Here is a 15686-nt window from a genome sequence, read left to right on the forward strand (position 1 = left end):
CTTTTTCTCCACTCCTCAGGCATCCTCTGACTTTCCAAAATTTCATTAACCAATCTAGTTAGAAATTCCACTGCCATTTCTCCTAAGCACCTCCATGCTTCCATTGGTATGTCATCTGGGCCAACAGCCTTTCCATTCTTCATCCTCTTCATAGCTGCCCTTACTTCCTCCTTGCTAATCTGTTTCACTTCCTGATTCACTATCCCCACATCATCCAACCTTCTCTCTCTCTCTCTCATTCTCTTCATTCATCAGCCTCTCAAAATACTCTTTCCATCTACTCAACACACTCTCCTCTCTTGTGAGTACCTTTCTCTCACTATCCTTTATCACCCTTACATGTTGCACATCTTCCCCAGCTCTGTCCCTCTGTCTAGCTAATTGGTACAGGTCCTTTTCTCCCTCTTTAGTGTCCAATCTCTCGTACAACTCTCCATATGCCCTATCCTTAGCTATTGCCACCTCTCTCTTTGCCATGCGCCTCATCTCCTTATACTCATGTCTACTTTCTTCATCTCTTTGACAATCCCACTTCTTCTTCGCCAGCCTCTTCCTCTGTATACTCTCCTGTACTTCCTCATTCCACCACCAGGTCTCCTTGTCCTCCTTCCTCTGTCCAGATGTCACACCAAGCACCTTTCTAGCAGTCACCCTTACTAGTTCTGCTGTAGTTACCCAGCTATTCGGTAACTCTCCACTGCCTCCCAGTGTCTGTCTTAACTCTTCCCTAAACTCCACTTCACAATCACCCTTTTTTTATCTTCCACCATTTAATCCTTGGCACAGCTTTCACACTCCTCCTCCTCTTCTTGATCACCAACGTCATTCTACATACCACCATTCTATGCTGCTTAACTAGACTTTCCCCAGCCCCCACCTTACAGTCTCCAATCTCCTTCAGACTGGCCCTCCTACATAGTATATAATCAACCTGTGAGCATCTTCCTCCACTCTTGTACGTCACCCTATGCTCCACCCTCTTCTTAAAATACGTATTCACCACAGCCATGTCCATCCTTTTCGCAAAATCCACAATCATCTGACCTTCTGCATTCCTCTCCTTAACACCATACCTACCCATCACTTCCTCATCCCCTCTGTTCACTTCACCAACATGCCCATTAAAGTCCGCTCCAATCACTAGTCTCTCACCCTTGGGTACGCTCACCACAACTTCATCCAACTCACTCCAAAATTTCTCTTTCTCATCCATCGCACACCCAACTTGTGGAGCATATGCACTAACAACATTCATCATTACACCATCAATTTCGAGCTTCATAAACATCACTCGGTCCGACACTCTCTTCACGTCTAAAATGCTCTTGGCATATTGTTCCTTTAGTATAACCCCTACCCCATTTCTCCTGCCATCCACACCATGATAAAACAATTTGAACCCGTTTCCTAAACACCTGGCCTTACTTCCCTTCCATCTGGTCTCTTGCACACACAATATATCAACCTTCCTTCTCTCCATCATATCAGCTAGCTCTCTTCCTATACCAGTCATACTGCCAACATTCAAAGTTCCTACCCTCACTGCTACACTCCTAACCTTCCTCCTCTCTTCCTGCCTTCGGGCATGCCTTCTCCTCTTCTCCTTCGGCCAACAGTAACCCAATTTCCGCCAGCACTCTGTTGGCTAACAGTACTGGTGGCGGTCGTTGTTAACCCGGGCCTCGACCGATCCGGTATGCAATTATGAAAAGTTCTCCGCATCAGTAATTTTTATATACGTATGTACATATATATATATATATATATATATATATATATATATATATATATATATCTAAATATATATATATATATATATACATACACATACATATATACCCACACACACACTTTTTCTTCACACAGCAGATAGTCACCAACAGCGCTTGTAGTTTTTGCAGGCCTTGGGTTTTATCAGAAAAGACAGACACAGAACTTCTCTGTCTATTTAAGTATCACTCAATAAACAAATCAATGAGAGAAAAAAACATGAAACTTCTTATCTCCCTACTGTCTCTGATAGCCAGAGACCGACAGTAAATATTCCTTAATATATCACCCCCACCAGAGCTTTAGCAAACCCCTAAAACACTCCTCATAGACGCCCGAGCTACATTGGGACAGAATGGGAAGCGCGGTTAGGCTTATAAAGTCACTGGTGGTCGTTAGCCTAATATATACCTACGAATGTTGGAACTCTTTATTATTGTTGTATTATTTATTAAATGTAATCTACCACATTTTGTTCCCAAAACACAGTCCTTGGTGGGTTTAGGAGGGACACAGATGCTTGACCCCAAATACGTGATAGTTGACCAGGATGACTATCACCATAGCAACATGCTGTAAATACAACCTAATGTTCGAAACATACAGTCGCACAAGTCCAAGAATAACAGACTCGTTGGTAACGTCAGAACGTTAGAGACACGCAGACGCGAGAACGTCGGTAGTGTTCCTTATTGAGGAGGTGTGCAGGACCGCTTCATCATGTCGTTAGACGTCAAGTCTAGGGCTAAGCGGTATGAAAAGTTGGATTTTCTGGGAGAAGGTCAGGTAAGCAGTACGACAGCTTTATCAAAAGTTGTAAATTACGTCGCAACCAGAATCACGTCTCCCTTGAGTCTATAGAAGTGCATGATGGTGGCAGTGATGCATGCACTCTGCTTTATAAGACAGGCTCTCGTATTCTCTAGCATTTCTATTTGATGGTTTCTCAAAACTTAAGTTACAGTCCCAGATTGCAGTAAACTTGCAATCTTATTTATTGTTGAATAATACTCATGTTTTTCTATAAAGTGATAAACGTTACTGGGTATTGTAATAGCGTAAAGTTTTCAGCAATAGCAGATTGAGATTTTAATAATGATGTCTGCGTTCAGTAAGTATGCTTCTTTTTGTATTTTTATATTTTTTTGCTGGTGATTTGGTAATTGGTATTTCCGTGTAACTTAGAAACTATTTTTTTCTGCAAATTGCATTGTTTCCCATGCAAGTCACGCCCTGTGTTTTAGTGTACATCATTAGAATAGGATAAGGAAGGATGGCTCAGTATATTGAAGTTACAAAAACATGGAAGATGTAGATAGGTATGCCACACTGCTCCATTTTCTGTTCTTTGCAGCCATTCTTCCACGTCTTGTTTAACCTGCGTGTGTCCAGTTTTGGTGTTAAAAATCATGCGCAACTTTTAATTCCTCTTTTTCTTTTAACCTTTGATAAAGGTTTGTGGGAAAGTATTTCAGAATATTACCATTGAGATTTGCACCCCCCAGCCTCATGTCATTGACCTCAGACCTATTCTTCTCCACTTCAGTTTGTAGAGGCACATAATATTAAGTGCGAAACTGGAAATGCTTAATATTGAAAGTATTTTACTGTTCTTGTGTCTGAAGAGCATCTTTGTAATTTTGGATAAGGTGCTGTGCATTTCTGTTTGCATTGTTGTTCATTTCAGCTTTTGATGTATCACCTTGGAGGTAATTTCTTGCAACCAGGTCCTGTTTCAACAATAGATTTTATTTTTAATTAGTTTGCTTTTATTTACTGGGTTTAGTCAAAAAAATAAAAAAAAACTTAACTGGACGCCTAAGGAGAAAAGCTCCAACGTATTACAAAATTTTTAAACAGACATTAAATGAAGTACATTAACAGTCACGCTTTTGCTTATTTGTTTACATGCAAATGAAAGTAGGGGCAATTATTACAGTATAAAAGATAACCCATGCTTTAGTAGTTTAGTTTAGATTTAATAAGTAGTTGTGAATTATTTAGCCATGTTTCAGTAGATAAGAATAATTGTGTAAGGTCTTGGAGCTTAGAGAGAGATATGGAAGAGCAGATTAGGGTTGCATTATCATCTTATTGAGCTAGGGAAGTATTTTTGTAGCAATGTTAGTGTCATTGAAGAATATATTGAAAAGCACGTGGCCTTGTATAGAACTTTGTGGGGCACCAATACTTGCAAGAAGGTGGAGAGCATTTTTCTGTTTATGTTGCTTGTGCTATTTTGAGAGGTAGCTATAGAGCCATTACAGTGAAGAGTTGGTGAGCCCTAAGGATGAGAATTTATGTAAGAGTTTCTAGTGGGAGACTGTATCAAAAGCATCTTCTAGGAAGACGGTGGAGTCTAGGTTTCCTGCATTTCTATCATTGCCGAGTATTAACAAAACTTGGCAAAGCAGAAGTTGTAATGTGGTAAGAGGATGGAAGCTTGTTGTCTTTTAGCTAGTTAATAAGTTGCTTTTGAATGCATTTTTGTATTAATTTTGATAAGGAAGATAAAATGGCAATTTGCATCTAATTTGAAAGTTCTGTATTGTTTCTGTCTTTATGCATTGGAATAATTAATATTTTTTTCCATAGAGAGGGGGACTTTATTTTCAGATATATATCGATTTTTGGCAGAACTGAAACTAGATATGCAATAGCATCAGCTGCTATATTATTATATTCTCCAGGTAGATTGTCATTTAGTTTCTGAGGTATTTTTGATGGTATTTGTGAGAACTGCTGAAGGAGGTTATTTTGATTTAAGTGTCTGAAGAGCATTATTAGACACTTGATTGGTTATGCCCTTTAACAACACAGTGCCATGTGTATATAGAGTATATATAATGTGTAAAATGATATTCTCTGAAATGATTTTGCATTATTTCTGTATAGAACAAAAACATCTTTTTGCATTTCAGATTTTTGTATAATGACTGGAAAGTAAAAGAGTTGTTGCACAAACTGTATTAAACATCGTGTGATATGCTAAGAAGAAATTGATTCATTTGGACTTTGGATTTGTGTGGCTAGTATTTGTTTTAAAGGTTATGAATGCATGTTAAAAGGTTACTGAAGAATTATGTCTGAGTTTGATCTCCAAGCAGCTATAAGTATTTTAAAGCAGGTTAAGAAAGAGAAAGACTTTGCCTCTGGGGATTATGCTTTGGGGTTTTCTTTTTATAAGAAATTGAGCAAAGGGGGAAACATTTTTGGAAATGCTGAATGAATGGTTAAGAAAAGGAAATAAATAAGTTGATACTTTTGGATGGATTATGGTAGATAAAGAGTAGTTAAGGAGCTGGGAGACCTTTGTATGAATTAATGCTGATTATACAATTTTGCTGAAAATAATGCATTTGATCAAAAATAATTTTCAACCCCCTCTAATATTGTAAAAGAGTAGGTTGTGGGACAGGTAATGGAAATAATATTGGGTATTATTAATAGTTAAAGATGATGTAGATAGCATAGTTTAGATAGAGCATCGTCAAATTTAATTACATGTGATATATCCAAAGCATGTGATAATGCCCCAAAACGTAGAGACTGGCTGAAAAATGGACTTTCATATACCCAAGGCTGAGATGGCCATTTCTTGGAATATTCCCTTTTCTCTGAGGTATAGCAATCTTGGAGTTGGTATGTGTGATGTTATGAGGTATTGAGGCCCCCCCCCCCAAAAAAGTTTAAAGTAAAAGAGCAATGTTTGAGATTTACTCTTTTTTCCTGAGTTTTTGGTCCTTTTTTCTTTCGGCTTGTTGGCACTTTGCATTTCTAGTGAAGATATTTTAATAGGAGCTGGTTAAGACGTGTATCTCGGTCACTGGCAGTTAGGTTTCATAACTAAAGTGCAAATCTTTTGTGCAAAGTACTTCTAAGTGTAACTACAATTGTTTGCAGTTGTCAAAATGCAATAATTTTTGATAACAATAGTAGTTTGTAAAAAAATTGAGGAGGGCAAACTCTCTTGTATTTCTGCTACTATTTATAGGGGCAATGACAGCGCTGTCTCTCTTTAGATGGGTTTAGCACGTACTATGTCTTTAGACCTTTGGATAATTGCAGGGGAGTAACTGTATTTGTCATAAACACCATTTATTTACATCAAAGTACCCATGACCCTAACTTGGAGATCCAAATCACTCTTAACAAATACAGTTATTTTTTCATTGCTAAGTACAGATTGCTGTCAGTGTCCCACAAAATGTGTGTGCAAATTACTTTACTTTTAATACTGTTCAGTGGGTAAATTATAAAAAAAAATCTTTCTAGTGTATTTCAGTTAAAACATTAATTGGTGCACTTTTATCATTTTAAAAATGGATGTGCTCACCATTTCCTAGACTTTAATACCCATCAACTGGACCAAATTGTTAAGCTATCTGTTATGGGTTCTGATATCTTTGACTTGGTTGTAACCAAGCCGTTGTTTTCACCTCACCCACCATTTCTTCATGTCTGGTTAAATCTGACCACAGATTTGACATCTTCTCTATCAGGCCTAGTGGTGCCATCTCACCACCAAATTAGGCTATCTTTAGGGACTTCTACAAGTTAAAGTAGGTTTACTGTACGGAAGACTTAAAAAATTTCCCAATTATCGTCCATAAATGAATCCCATTTGAAAGGGCTGACATTCTTCTAGTACCTTGTCATTTGCATGGATAAGTCTGTAGCCCTCTACTGTAAATATAGTACTAAATCCAGGAGTATACCTCTGTAGTGGAACTTGCATATTTAATAAATGGGATAGCAAACTCAGGAAAATAATGAAAAGTTGTAATAAATCCCCATCCCTTAACTACAGACTGTGCTGTAACAAGCCAGCAAGGAGCTTGAGAACTATTAGAAAATGTGGAGTGCAGGCTTAAGGTTGCTACAGATTTCAAAGAAAACTATAAAACCCTTGTCAGGAAATTGAGGAATAATTTCCAACAATGTACTCAGCTCAACCATTGTAAGATCTCTCATTCTATTCCCAGTGATATAGCCAATATGTTAGCAAACACATTTAGTGCTAACTGTACCTCACCTGCCTTATATTGTCCCCGGTATCTATGAACATTATTGTTTCATGTTAGCAAACACATTTAGTGCTAACTGTACCTCACCTGCCTTATATTGTCCCCGGTATCTATGAACATTATTGTTTCCAGTGAAATCGTATTGAAGCAAGTTTTAGCATCCCTATCAAAGATTAATAGTAGTAATTCCTTGGGACCAAATGTAGAAAAGGAAGAAAACACCGCAGGGGTAATGTACCTCCAAGCAAAAACTCTGTGAAATCAAACTGAAAGATGGCAGGTACTCCACGACAATCAAAGCAAACCACTGAAAGTAACTTAAAATATACTCCTTTTATTCCACAAAGTAAGTTTACCTTCAATGAGAATTATTTTTTACAGACTACAGAAGTAGCGATGGGTACACCATGTGCCAACTCTTATGTGAATCTGGTGTTGGCATATTGGGAACATACTTTTTTCTGGACCATATACTATTTTCGAAATAATATGAAGTATTATAAAAGATTGGTAGAAGATGTCTTCCTCATTTGGGGAGGTGATTTAGACATCTTAGATGAATTTATGACCTATATAAACGGAACAACTACTTTTCTCACCTTAACAAATGAGAGATCTCAGAATAGGATTGAATTCTTAGATGTATTACTCAAGAAAGAACATGGGATTATTAGTACAGAAGTCTACAGGAAACCATGTAGAAGGAATGCCCTTTTACATCGAAATAGTATGCACCCACCACATGTACATAGAAATATAGTAAGAAATCAAGCAATTTGATATTCTCGCTTATTAAGTGATGATGTAGTCTATAGAGAAGCTATTAATGATATAGAGAGAGATTTTATTGAGAGAGGGTATCACAATAGGGATCTAGGAACTCTACCGGAAGTTGAACGTTTGAAAACAGGACAACTATATATCGGAAGGAGTAATTATACATATACAGTGTGTAAAAAGAACAACTCTAGAGTCAAGAGGTTAGTCATTCCCTACGCTAATAGCAATAATACCATAACTGATGTAATTAAGAAGAACTGGGGAATACTATTACTGGATGAGCAAATAAAGGAAGTAGTAGGTACACACCCCAGTTTTAGTTACAAGAACACAAAATCATTAAAAAGAATTTTGTGTTATGATAAGAATAGTAAGAAGAAGCTACTTTCTTCAAGAAAAGGAACTTTTGCTTGCCATAATTGTAATCAATGTAGTTTTATAACTAATAACTTTTTTATACATCCAGATACGCACATTAGGTATGAGTTTAGTCACTATGCTGACTGTAGGTCTAGGAGTGTGGTTTATTTAGCTATATGTCAAAAATGCAGCAGTTTCTATGTAGGAAAGACGAACAGGACACTCCGAGAAAGGATAAGGGAACATGTTTGTGCTGTTAGCAGAGAAAATGAAGGTAATGCTATAGCTAAACATGTTTTACAGAATGATACGACGCATACTTTCAAGTTTTTAGTATTAGAACTCATATATGCTACAGGGAGGTTAGGCAACATTGGTAACTATACAGAGAAAGAGGAAGGGAAGTGGATAGTTAGGTTGCAAGCAGGGGACATGGCTTGAATGATAGTTTCGTTGAAACCATTTTTGCTTGACCGAGCCTTAAAACATTAAGCCCCAGTGGTACCACTGATTAATATGATTATTAATATCCTTTTACATATATATTTAACAAGGAATATGTATATTATTATTCTTTTTATTTTTTGAATGATATTTAGGAATTGTATTTGTCTTAGTAACACAAAGTGATTTCAGTGTATGCTTTTTTATATCTATGTGTCCATATAGTTTATGGAGTTATTTTATAATTCATGACATGTAGCTGTAATTTATTTGAAAGTTAAATGTATATAAGATTATTAATAGATTTTTTTTCTCTAAATATGTTTAGAACATGTATTTTTAGTGATTTTTATATATATATATATATATATATATATATATATATATATATATATATATATATATATATATATATGTATATATATATATACATACATGCATAAGGAACTTTTTCTATATTTGCATGCTGTCAGTTTAAGAAGATTGCATTTAAGTGCTTTCACTAAGAAGTTACATCATGTGATTTTTATGAAACATTTCATTGGCTTTGAGTAGAAGTGTAGGTATATTTAAATGAACATTAGAGTGTTTTGTAACTGTTTTACAAGTCTGAAGAAGTGTCCTTGGAGATGCGAAAGCGCTTACTTTGTGGAATAAAAGGAGTATATTTTAAGTTATTTTCAGTGGTTTGCTTCGATTGTCGTGGAGTACCTGCCATCCTTCAGTTTGATTCCTTGGGACCAGCCAATGTATCAAACTGTTTGCCAGGTATGCAGTATGTAAGCCTCTGCTAATTGTTCACTGAGATGGCCCTAATCAAAAATGTCTTACCCAGCAGACCCTGATAGTTTCAGTTTGCCCCATCAGCCTTGTATGCAAAGTCATGAAACGCATCACAGTAAAACTTTTTTTATGCAAACGTGGGTATTAAACTGCTCTGGACTCCAGTGAGTTAGGTTTTGTGAAGGGCACTTCTTTCTCCTGATTCCAGTAAGTTCCTTTGAAAAGGTCACTGAGACTGGTGACAGTAGTCACTCCAGTCTTGGTGCTAGTCTTGACCTAGTTAATGCTTTCGATATTATCCCTTATGCTGGTATTACTGAAAAAAATAGACAAACTTAATTTGAACTCCTGCATTGTTTATTGGATTGCAGAGTGGCTTGTAAATTGGCTGTACAAACAGATGTCAGTTTCAGAAAGTTGCTGGAACCCTCACTGTTTGTGAAATTGTAACTAGTGAGGTACTACAGAGAACAGTGCTGGGCCATCTGCTGTTTGACATTCATTTTACAGACAAACATGCCCTTGTTCCAAAAGTGTGGTTGACCATTCTGGGCTTTCATGTGCACTCATCTACTAATAATAAACAGCACCAGCAAATACTGGAATATGCAGGTGCCAGGATACTGAAAATAGACTACTTATATAAGCAATCAAGTACAGTGTAGTAGCATCCAGCAAAAGAGCTTCTCCTGCCTCGTATGTTGCAAATAGTACTCCACTTTAGACAGATATGTGATATGATGCCTGGGTATTAACATGGACAACTCGCTTGTGCTTATGTGTGTGTGCTCGTTCTCTCTCTCCATTTGATTCATGTATCCACCATAGTCAGTAAGTGCTTCTGTCTGGCCCAGTTAATTTCAAAGAGAGTGTTTTTAGGGTCCGAAGAAATCATTCTTCCACTGTAGTCTTCCCTTGTCAAAGCAATCATCGAATACAGTGTCACATTTAGTATGTGCAAATCCAAGCATATCATTTAATTGGAAAAGCCCTAAAGATTTCTAATCAAGAAAATTGACATTCTCAAGTACTTCAGTAATCCAAATAAACTAGTATGACTCGACCGACTGCCATGAGAGCCATGAAAAATCTAATTCTATTTGACGACCTATTTTATTTGCAAAATGACTGGCTCTACAAACATCTGCACTGGAACCTAAATCTACCCCAATAAATAAACAGACATGACCTACCAGAAGGATAAATTACACTCATCATGTTCAGAGTGTGGAATAAGTTGTCACTGTAGGCCAAACCAAAATATTACTTTGGGTACCTTTGTGGTTAGCCTTGATGGTTGAACCTGCTTGATTTGGAAGGTTACAACTGTTAAGTGCTTGAATAGGGTAACAAGAACTCTAAATGTATTTTGTTAAAGGAGTATATGTCAGGTATGTTATGGTTCTTATGATAGCTTGCCCACTGTTATTCTTACTTGAAAGTCCTGTTTATCTAATGGGGAAGCGTATCCTTGCTGGTTTTAGGATCAAGTTATAGATGCAGTATTCATTTCATGTCCATGTATCCTGAAAGGCTGTGCTCTTTTAACTTAATTGTGGTCTACTGTATTCTTCCAGGAAAGCAGTTTGTCAGGCTTTCTGTTTGCATACTTGCATTTCTTTCAGTAGCCTCTGACAATGCGAAGGTTGCACTGCTTTTTACTCCTGTTATTTTTTTGCAACAGTAATTCTTAAGAAGACCATGATGCATGCTTGTGGTCACCATAACAATTGATGTCCAAATATAGGTCATAGCTTCAGACCAGACTTTGTCTTTTTTCCCCCTTGTTCTTCTTTCTTTGTGTAAATTGTGATATTTGTTCTCAGATTATTCTGTACTTTTGCAATGGAAAACTGTTCTGGTTAAACCTCTTCCCAAACAGTCTCAGCCAGGACATACCTCCCCACTTCCGTCCTATCTCTGTGCTCCCTGCACTTGGGAAAGTACTTGAAAGACTTATCTACAACCGTCCACTTTTGTCCAGCAGTACCACCTCCTCACTCTTGAACAGCATGAATTTTGGGCTGGCAGCAGACAGTACTGTGGTCACTGACGAGATCCTTCTCAAGATGGATAAAGGAAAGCTTTAAGGAGCTGTGTTAATTGACCTTGTGACAATGTGAAGTATTGCCAGCTATGCTAGGAGAAGTAAGACAGTGGATGTGTAACATATGCCAACATAGGTAGCTGGTGGTTTGTAAAGAATGATGTCATTTGTACATCAGACTGATTTGTACAGGTGCTAGTGTTGAAAATTTATTTATAAAGTTGTTTGTATTAAAAATCTACCAACGGTGGGTCCTGCTGGACAGAAAAAAGAGATACATCTGTATGTCAGACTGTATTATAACTGTTTGAAATTAATATTGTAACAGAAGATACTGGAAGAGAATAAGTTAAGCTCAACTCCAGCTAACTTTTAGAAAAAATATCCTAAAATTAAATTACTTAATTTAGGCCATAAAGATTGTATCTCACAAGTCTCAGTGCAGCCAGAGACAAAAAGTCTGTACTAGGAAGACTTTTTTTTCTGTATCTGTGTGAAGCTATTCATCTGTTGTTTTAATATTTTCTGACAAACTCTGGTGTTTGTTGTAAATAGATATTTAGTATTTTCGTGTGCCTTATTTATTATTAAATATATTTAAACTTTACATTGTGGTTGGTCTTTTAGAGAATATTTTAACCTTTGAGAGTACTTGTATTTTAGTGACACTGTGGCTGCTCCTGAAAGCCTTGCTGTTTGGTCAACATTACCATTTGTATTGGTTTTAATTTCACTCAGTATAATTGGGTACCCTTATAAGAGCCTTAGAGTAGCAGGTTTTGAAGTGTCTAGTGGAAGTAACTACCTTATAGTCTGGGTAGAGGGACATAGCTAGTACATCTGTGCCAGACTTTCCCAGACAGAGGTGTGTGTGTGTCTGTGTCTGTGTGTGTGTGTCTGTGTCTGTGTGTATATCAGCTACTTGGAGCAGGGACGCAGAGCACTGGCTTCACAGAGAGAGTGGTGGAGGACTTGGCTCGGAGACACGGCTGAGGACTCGACTCTACAGCTGTGCCAGTGGGCAGTCTTATTGGGGGCCTGAAGAGAGCTAGGGGGCCTGAAGAGAGCTAGGGAAACCCCAGCCCCGGACTGAGTGTGTTCCCTATGTGCTGTGAAGGGGAAATTGTGCTTGATACACGGAGCTGTGTATATCTATCTATCTTATCTATCTTATCTATCTATCTATTTATTTTATTTGCAATTTGATTACCTGGGAAGTCCACTGGGCCGAATTGACCCATTTTCAGTGGAGGCTTGGGGAGAAAAGCTCCAAGATGCATTATACAATTTAGATACAAATGATAGTTAATATTAAAGATCTTATGTTTCATTTGAGGAAAACAGATATGGGTTAGGTGTGGAAACGGTTTACATACAAACCTTTTAAGAAAATGTAAATATGCTTTACATACACACATAAACAGTAGAATGCTGTTTACAATATTTACAAGGTTGGGCTGTGTGAGGCTAGCTGTAGGAGATGAGAGCTTAGAGAGACGCTATAGAAATTGTTGAGAGCTTAGATAAGCTTATAGGAAGATAACTATGAGAGTTGTAGAGCTTGGGAACCAGAGCGAGAACCCACTTGGATTAGATTGGGGGAACTATTTTTGTTCCAAGTGAATGTCCCTCACTTATGTCAATGGTGAGTATTCAGGTTCCCTGATTACTGGCCCAGAGGAGGGGACATCACCAATTGACCACTTTTTGAGCCTTGACACCATCCAAGAAATCAGGGTTATTCCCAACACTAACATTTCTTAACACATTGGTATTTGAGTCATCATTATTATCGCCAACACCCCTTACCAGAGGAGTGACCCAGGGATCCATACTTACCCCTATTTTGTTTTCAGACTTTATTAACAAGCTGCCCTCTCCCTGTTCTTCCAGTTACTCCTTATGTAGATGACATGGTTATTCAATCCAGTCCCTCGCATTCAATTGTTCAAACTTAGGGTTCAGTTTGACCTTCCTTTCATTTTTGGCTAAAAAACATAAGCTACTCTTAAACCCCTGTAAAACAAAAGTTGTGACATTTGAAGCTCACAAAAACTGAAGGACTCCTGAAGATCTCGGTGGTTGCCCAAAAGAAACAACCACATTCTTTAAATACTTAGATTTATGGCTAAACCCGTCACTTAACTTCCAAAACCACACTGAAAAAATCAGGAAAAAGAGCAGCTCTGTTTTTTTCTCGTCATGGAAAATACCTCATTTTCTCTTTGGAACAGCTAGAGTTGCAGTAGGTCACAGCCTCTAAAGAAAACTCATCCATTGTACGGTCCATTCAAAACAAAGTCTGCCAATTTATTCTCTCAGGAACACCACTGCATCACCCTCTCCAAGGCTAAAAGGCTGTCAGTCTTTTACAGAGTTGAGCTATTTCTAGGGTCTTTTGCTTTCAAACTACTTAAACCTTTCCACCTCTTACAGCCAAACTCCATAATAAAACCACCCCTTTCAACCTCCGTAACCTCTCACAATTAACCCATTCACTTCTGTCACTGCAAACTAAACTTCACTGTACCGACCATGCCTTCTCCATTCTTGCACACAAACTCTGGCAGTCTGTTCCCACTTCACCTTAAAGTTGTCTCCTCTTCCCCACCTTCAGAGTTCAACTCAAAAGACACCTTCATCAAAAATGTGACTACAAATGTTTTTTCACTGGGCACATAACCTAACTCTGTCCTCATCTGCCTCACTTCTGCCTTGATCTTGTGTTTTCAGTTGGTTCCCCTTTCATATTTATTATTAAAGTTAATTCATATTTGACTTTCTGCTCTACTAATATTATTTGCATAAGTTGCACAGCATAGAATGATTTCCTTATTACTGTAGACTTGTGATGGTCAAAGTGTAGATTACTGTCAGAGTGTCCCCAAGTCCCTGACTACTGGGTCAGCTCGTAGGGGTGTGTTGTCAGTATGATAGTTACTGGGGTGGATGATTTCCTGGAAGACACTGTTGTGCATTTCTTGGCGTTTTAGTCCATGGCTCTTGACAGCAGTTGTTTATCTGTGTCAGCCCTTCTTGCATAACATTTGTGTTAGTGGGTGATTCAGTGACTGCTCCCAGTTTGTTTGTTTGTTTTATTGACATTTGTTAACCGGGTTAGTCCATTTTCAGTGGAGACCCTGAAAATTAACAATTATTACAAAAGTTACAAAGATATATTCAACAGATAACATAAGTATACTATCAAGTAATAGCATTACGTAAGTCTATTAACAGCTAACAAATCTGTAAATATTAAACATTAAAAAAGTGAGTGTGAAATTCAGTGGAGTACCGTACATTGTCATTCCAATGTACAGAGGGTTAATAGTAATACAAGAACCTATTATTATTATTATTTTTTTTTGGTGCATTTAAAAATAGGAAAAAGAGGGAAAAGTAACAGAAGGTGCAGGATATATGAAGAACAAGAAATTATATAGATAAGGGAGAATAAGTCAAGTGGGGGGTTGACAAGGGCAGGGCTACGTCTTTTGTAGATAAAGTTTAAGTTCTTGTTTGAACAGGTATTTTTGAGGAGTACTTGTTATAGTGAGAGGGGGGTAAGTGCCAAGCATGGGCTATGGAGTATTTATAAAGGGACTTTCCAATGTTTTTACTGGGTTTGTATATGTCAAGGAGGTGTTTGCTCATAGTATGGAGGTGGCATTGGGGGTTGTAGTAGGACAGTAGATTAGAGATGGAGGGGCAGAAAAGAGGGATCATTCAGGATAGAGCATGCAATATGTAGTTGAGAAAGTAGTAGCTGTTTATGGAATTCAGGCCATTGGAGTGTCTTAAGGGCGAGGCAGTGATGGGATTTGTATGGAAGATTGGAGGCAGATCTGGCTATTTTGTTATATGTTTGCTCTAGTTTGAAGAGAAGAGATGTTTAAACATTAGTAAGGATGGGGGGCAACATAAAAAGACAAGGCAGAAGGACTGACTGAGCTAGGGAGGGTTTGGAGGAGGGTGTAAGAAAATTTTGGTTGCGATAGAGAAGACCAAACTTTTGGTTGTTTGTTTTTATACATTGTTGGATATGTATATTGAATTTTAGTTCATCATCAATGATTACTCCAAGTAGTTTGGTATGGGGTTCAGGTTTGATAGTAGTGTTGTTGAGGGAGGTGATAGAGAAGGAGGGTTTGTGCAGAGCAAGTGTTTTAGGAAGGAAGAGAAGTTTATTTTGGATTTAGTATGAGATGATTATCAGAAAGCTAGGTTTTGACAGAGGTGAAGGTGTATTGAGTGAGAGCTAGAAGTTCAGGAATGCTGTGGGCAGAGGTGATGAGAGTGGAATCCTCGGCATGTTGTAGAAGTGTTGTGAGGTTAGTAGCAGAGTGAAGTTTTTTTACTGAAAATATTGAACAGGAGGTGGCCATGGATAGATCCTTGATGGACGCCTGTGTTTACTGGGAGGAAAGGGGAGAGGACACTTTGCCAGCGAATGGACTGCTGACTGCCGGAAAGGT

At 37.8% G+C, this 15686-nt stretch overlaps 1 protein-coding gene across 2 annotated transcripts in view; it reads left to right on the plus strand.

Annotated features, from left to right (window-relative positions):
• Nucleotides 1-2389: 2389 nt before the first annotated feature.
• The window catches only part of CDK7 (cyclin dependent kinase 7), a 614495-nt gene continuing 601198 nt past the window's right edge, over nt 2390-15686 (plus strand). The window contains exon 1 of one of the 2 annotated variants that reach the window (XM_044063718.1): nt 2390-2556. In XM_044063718.1, the coding sequence (XP_043919653.1) occupies nt 2491-2556 (66 nt within the window). In that variant the 5' untranslated portion in view covers nt 2390-2490. Of the gene's footprint in view, nt 2557-2853; nt 2882-15686 lie in introns of those variants that run through there. The other variant, XM_044063719.1, reaches the window with a different exon arrangement.

The sequence above is a fragment of the Protopterus annectens genome, chromosome 2.part2, assembly GCF_019279795.1.
Source record: "Protopterus annectens isolate FY-2018-M chromosome 2.part2, PAN1.0, whole genome shotgun sequence".
Lineage (NCBI taxonomy): Eukaryota > Metazoa > Chordata > Ceratodontiformes > Protopteridae > Protopterus > Protopterus annectens.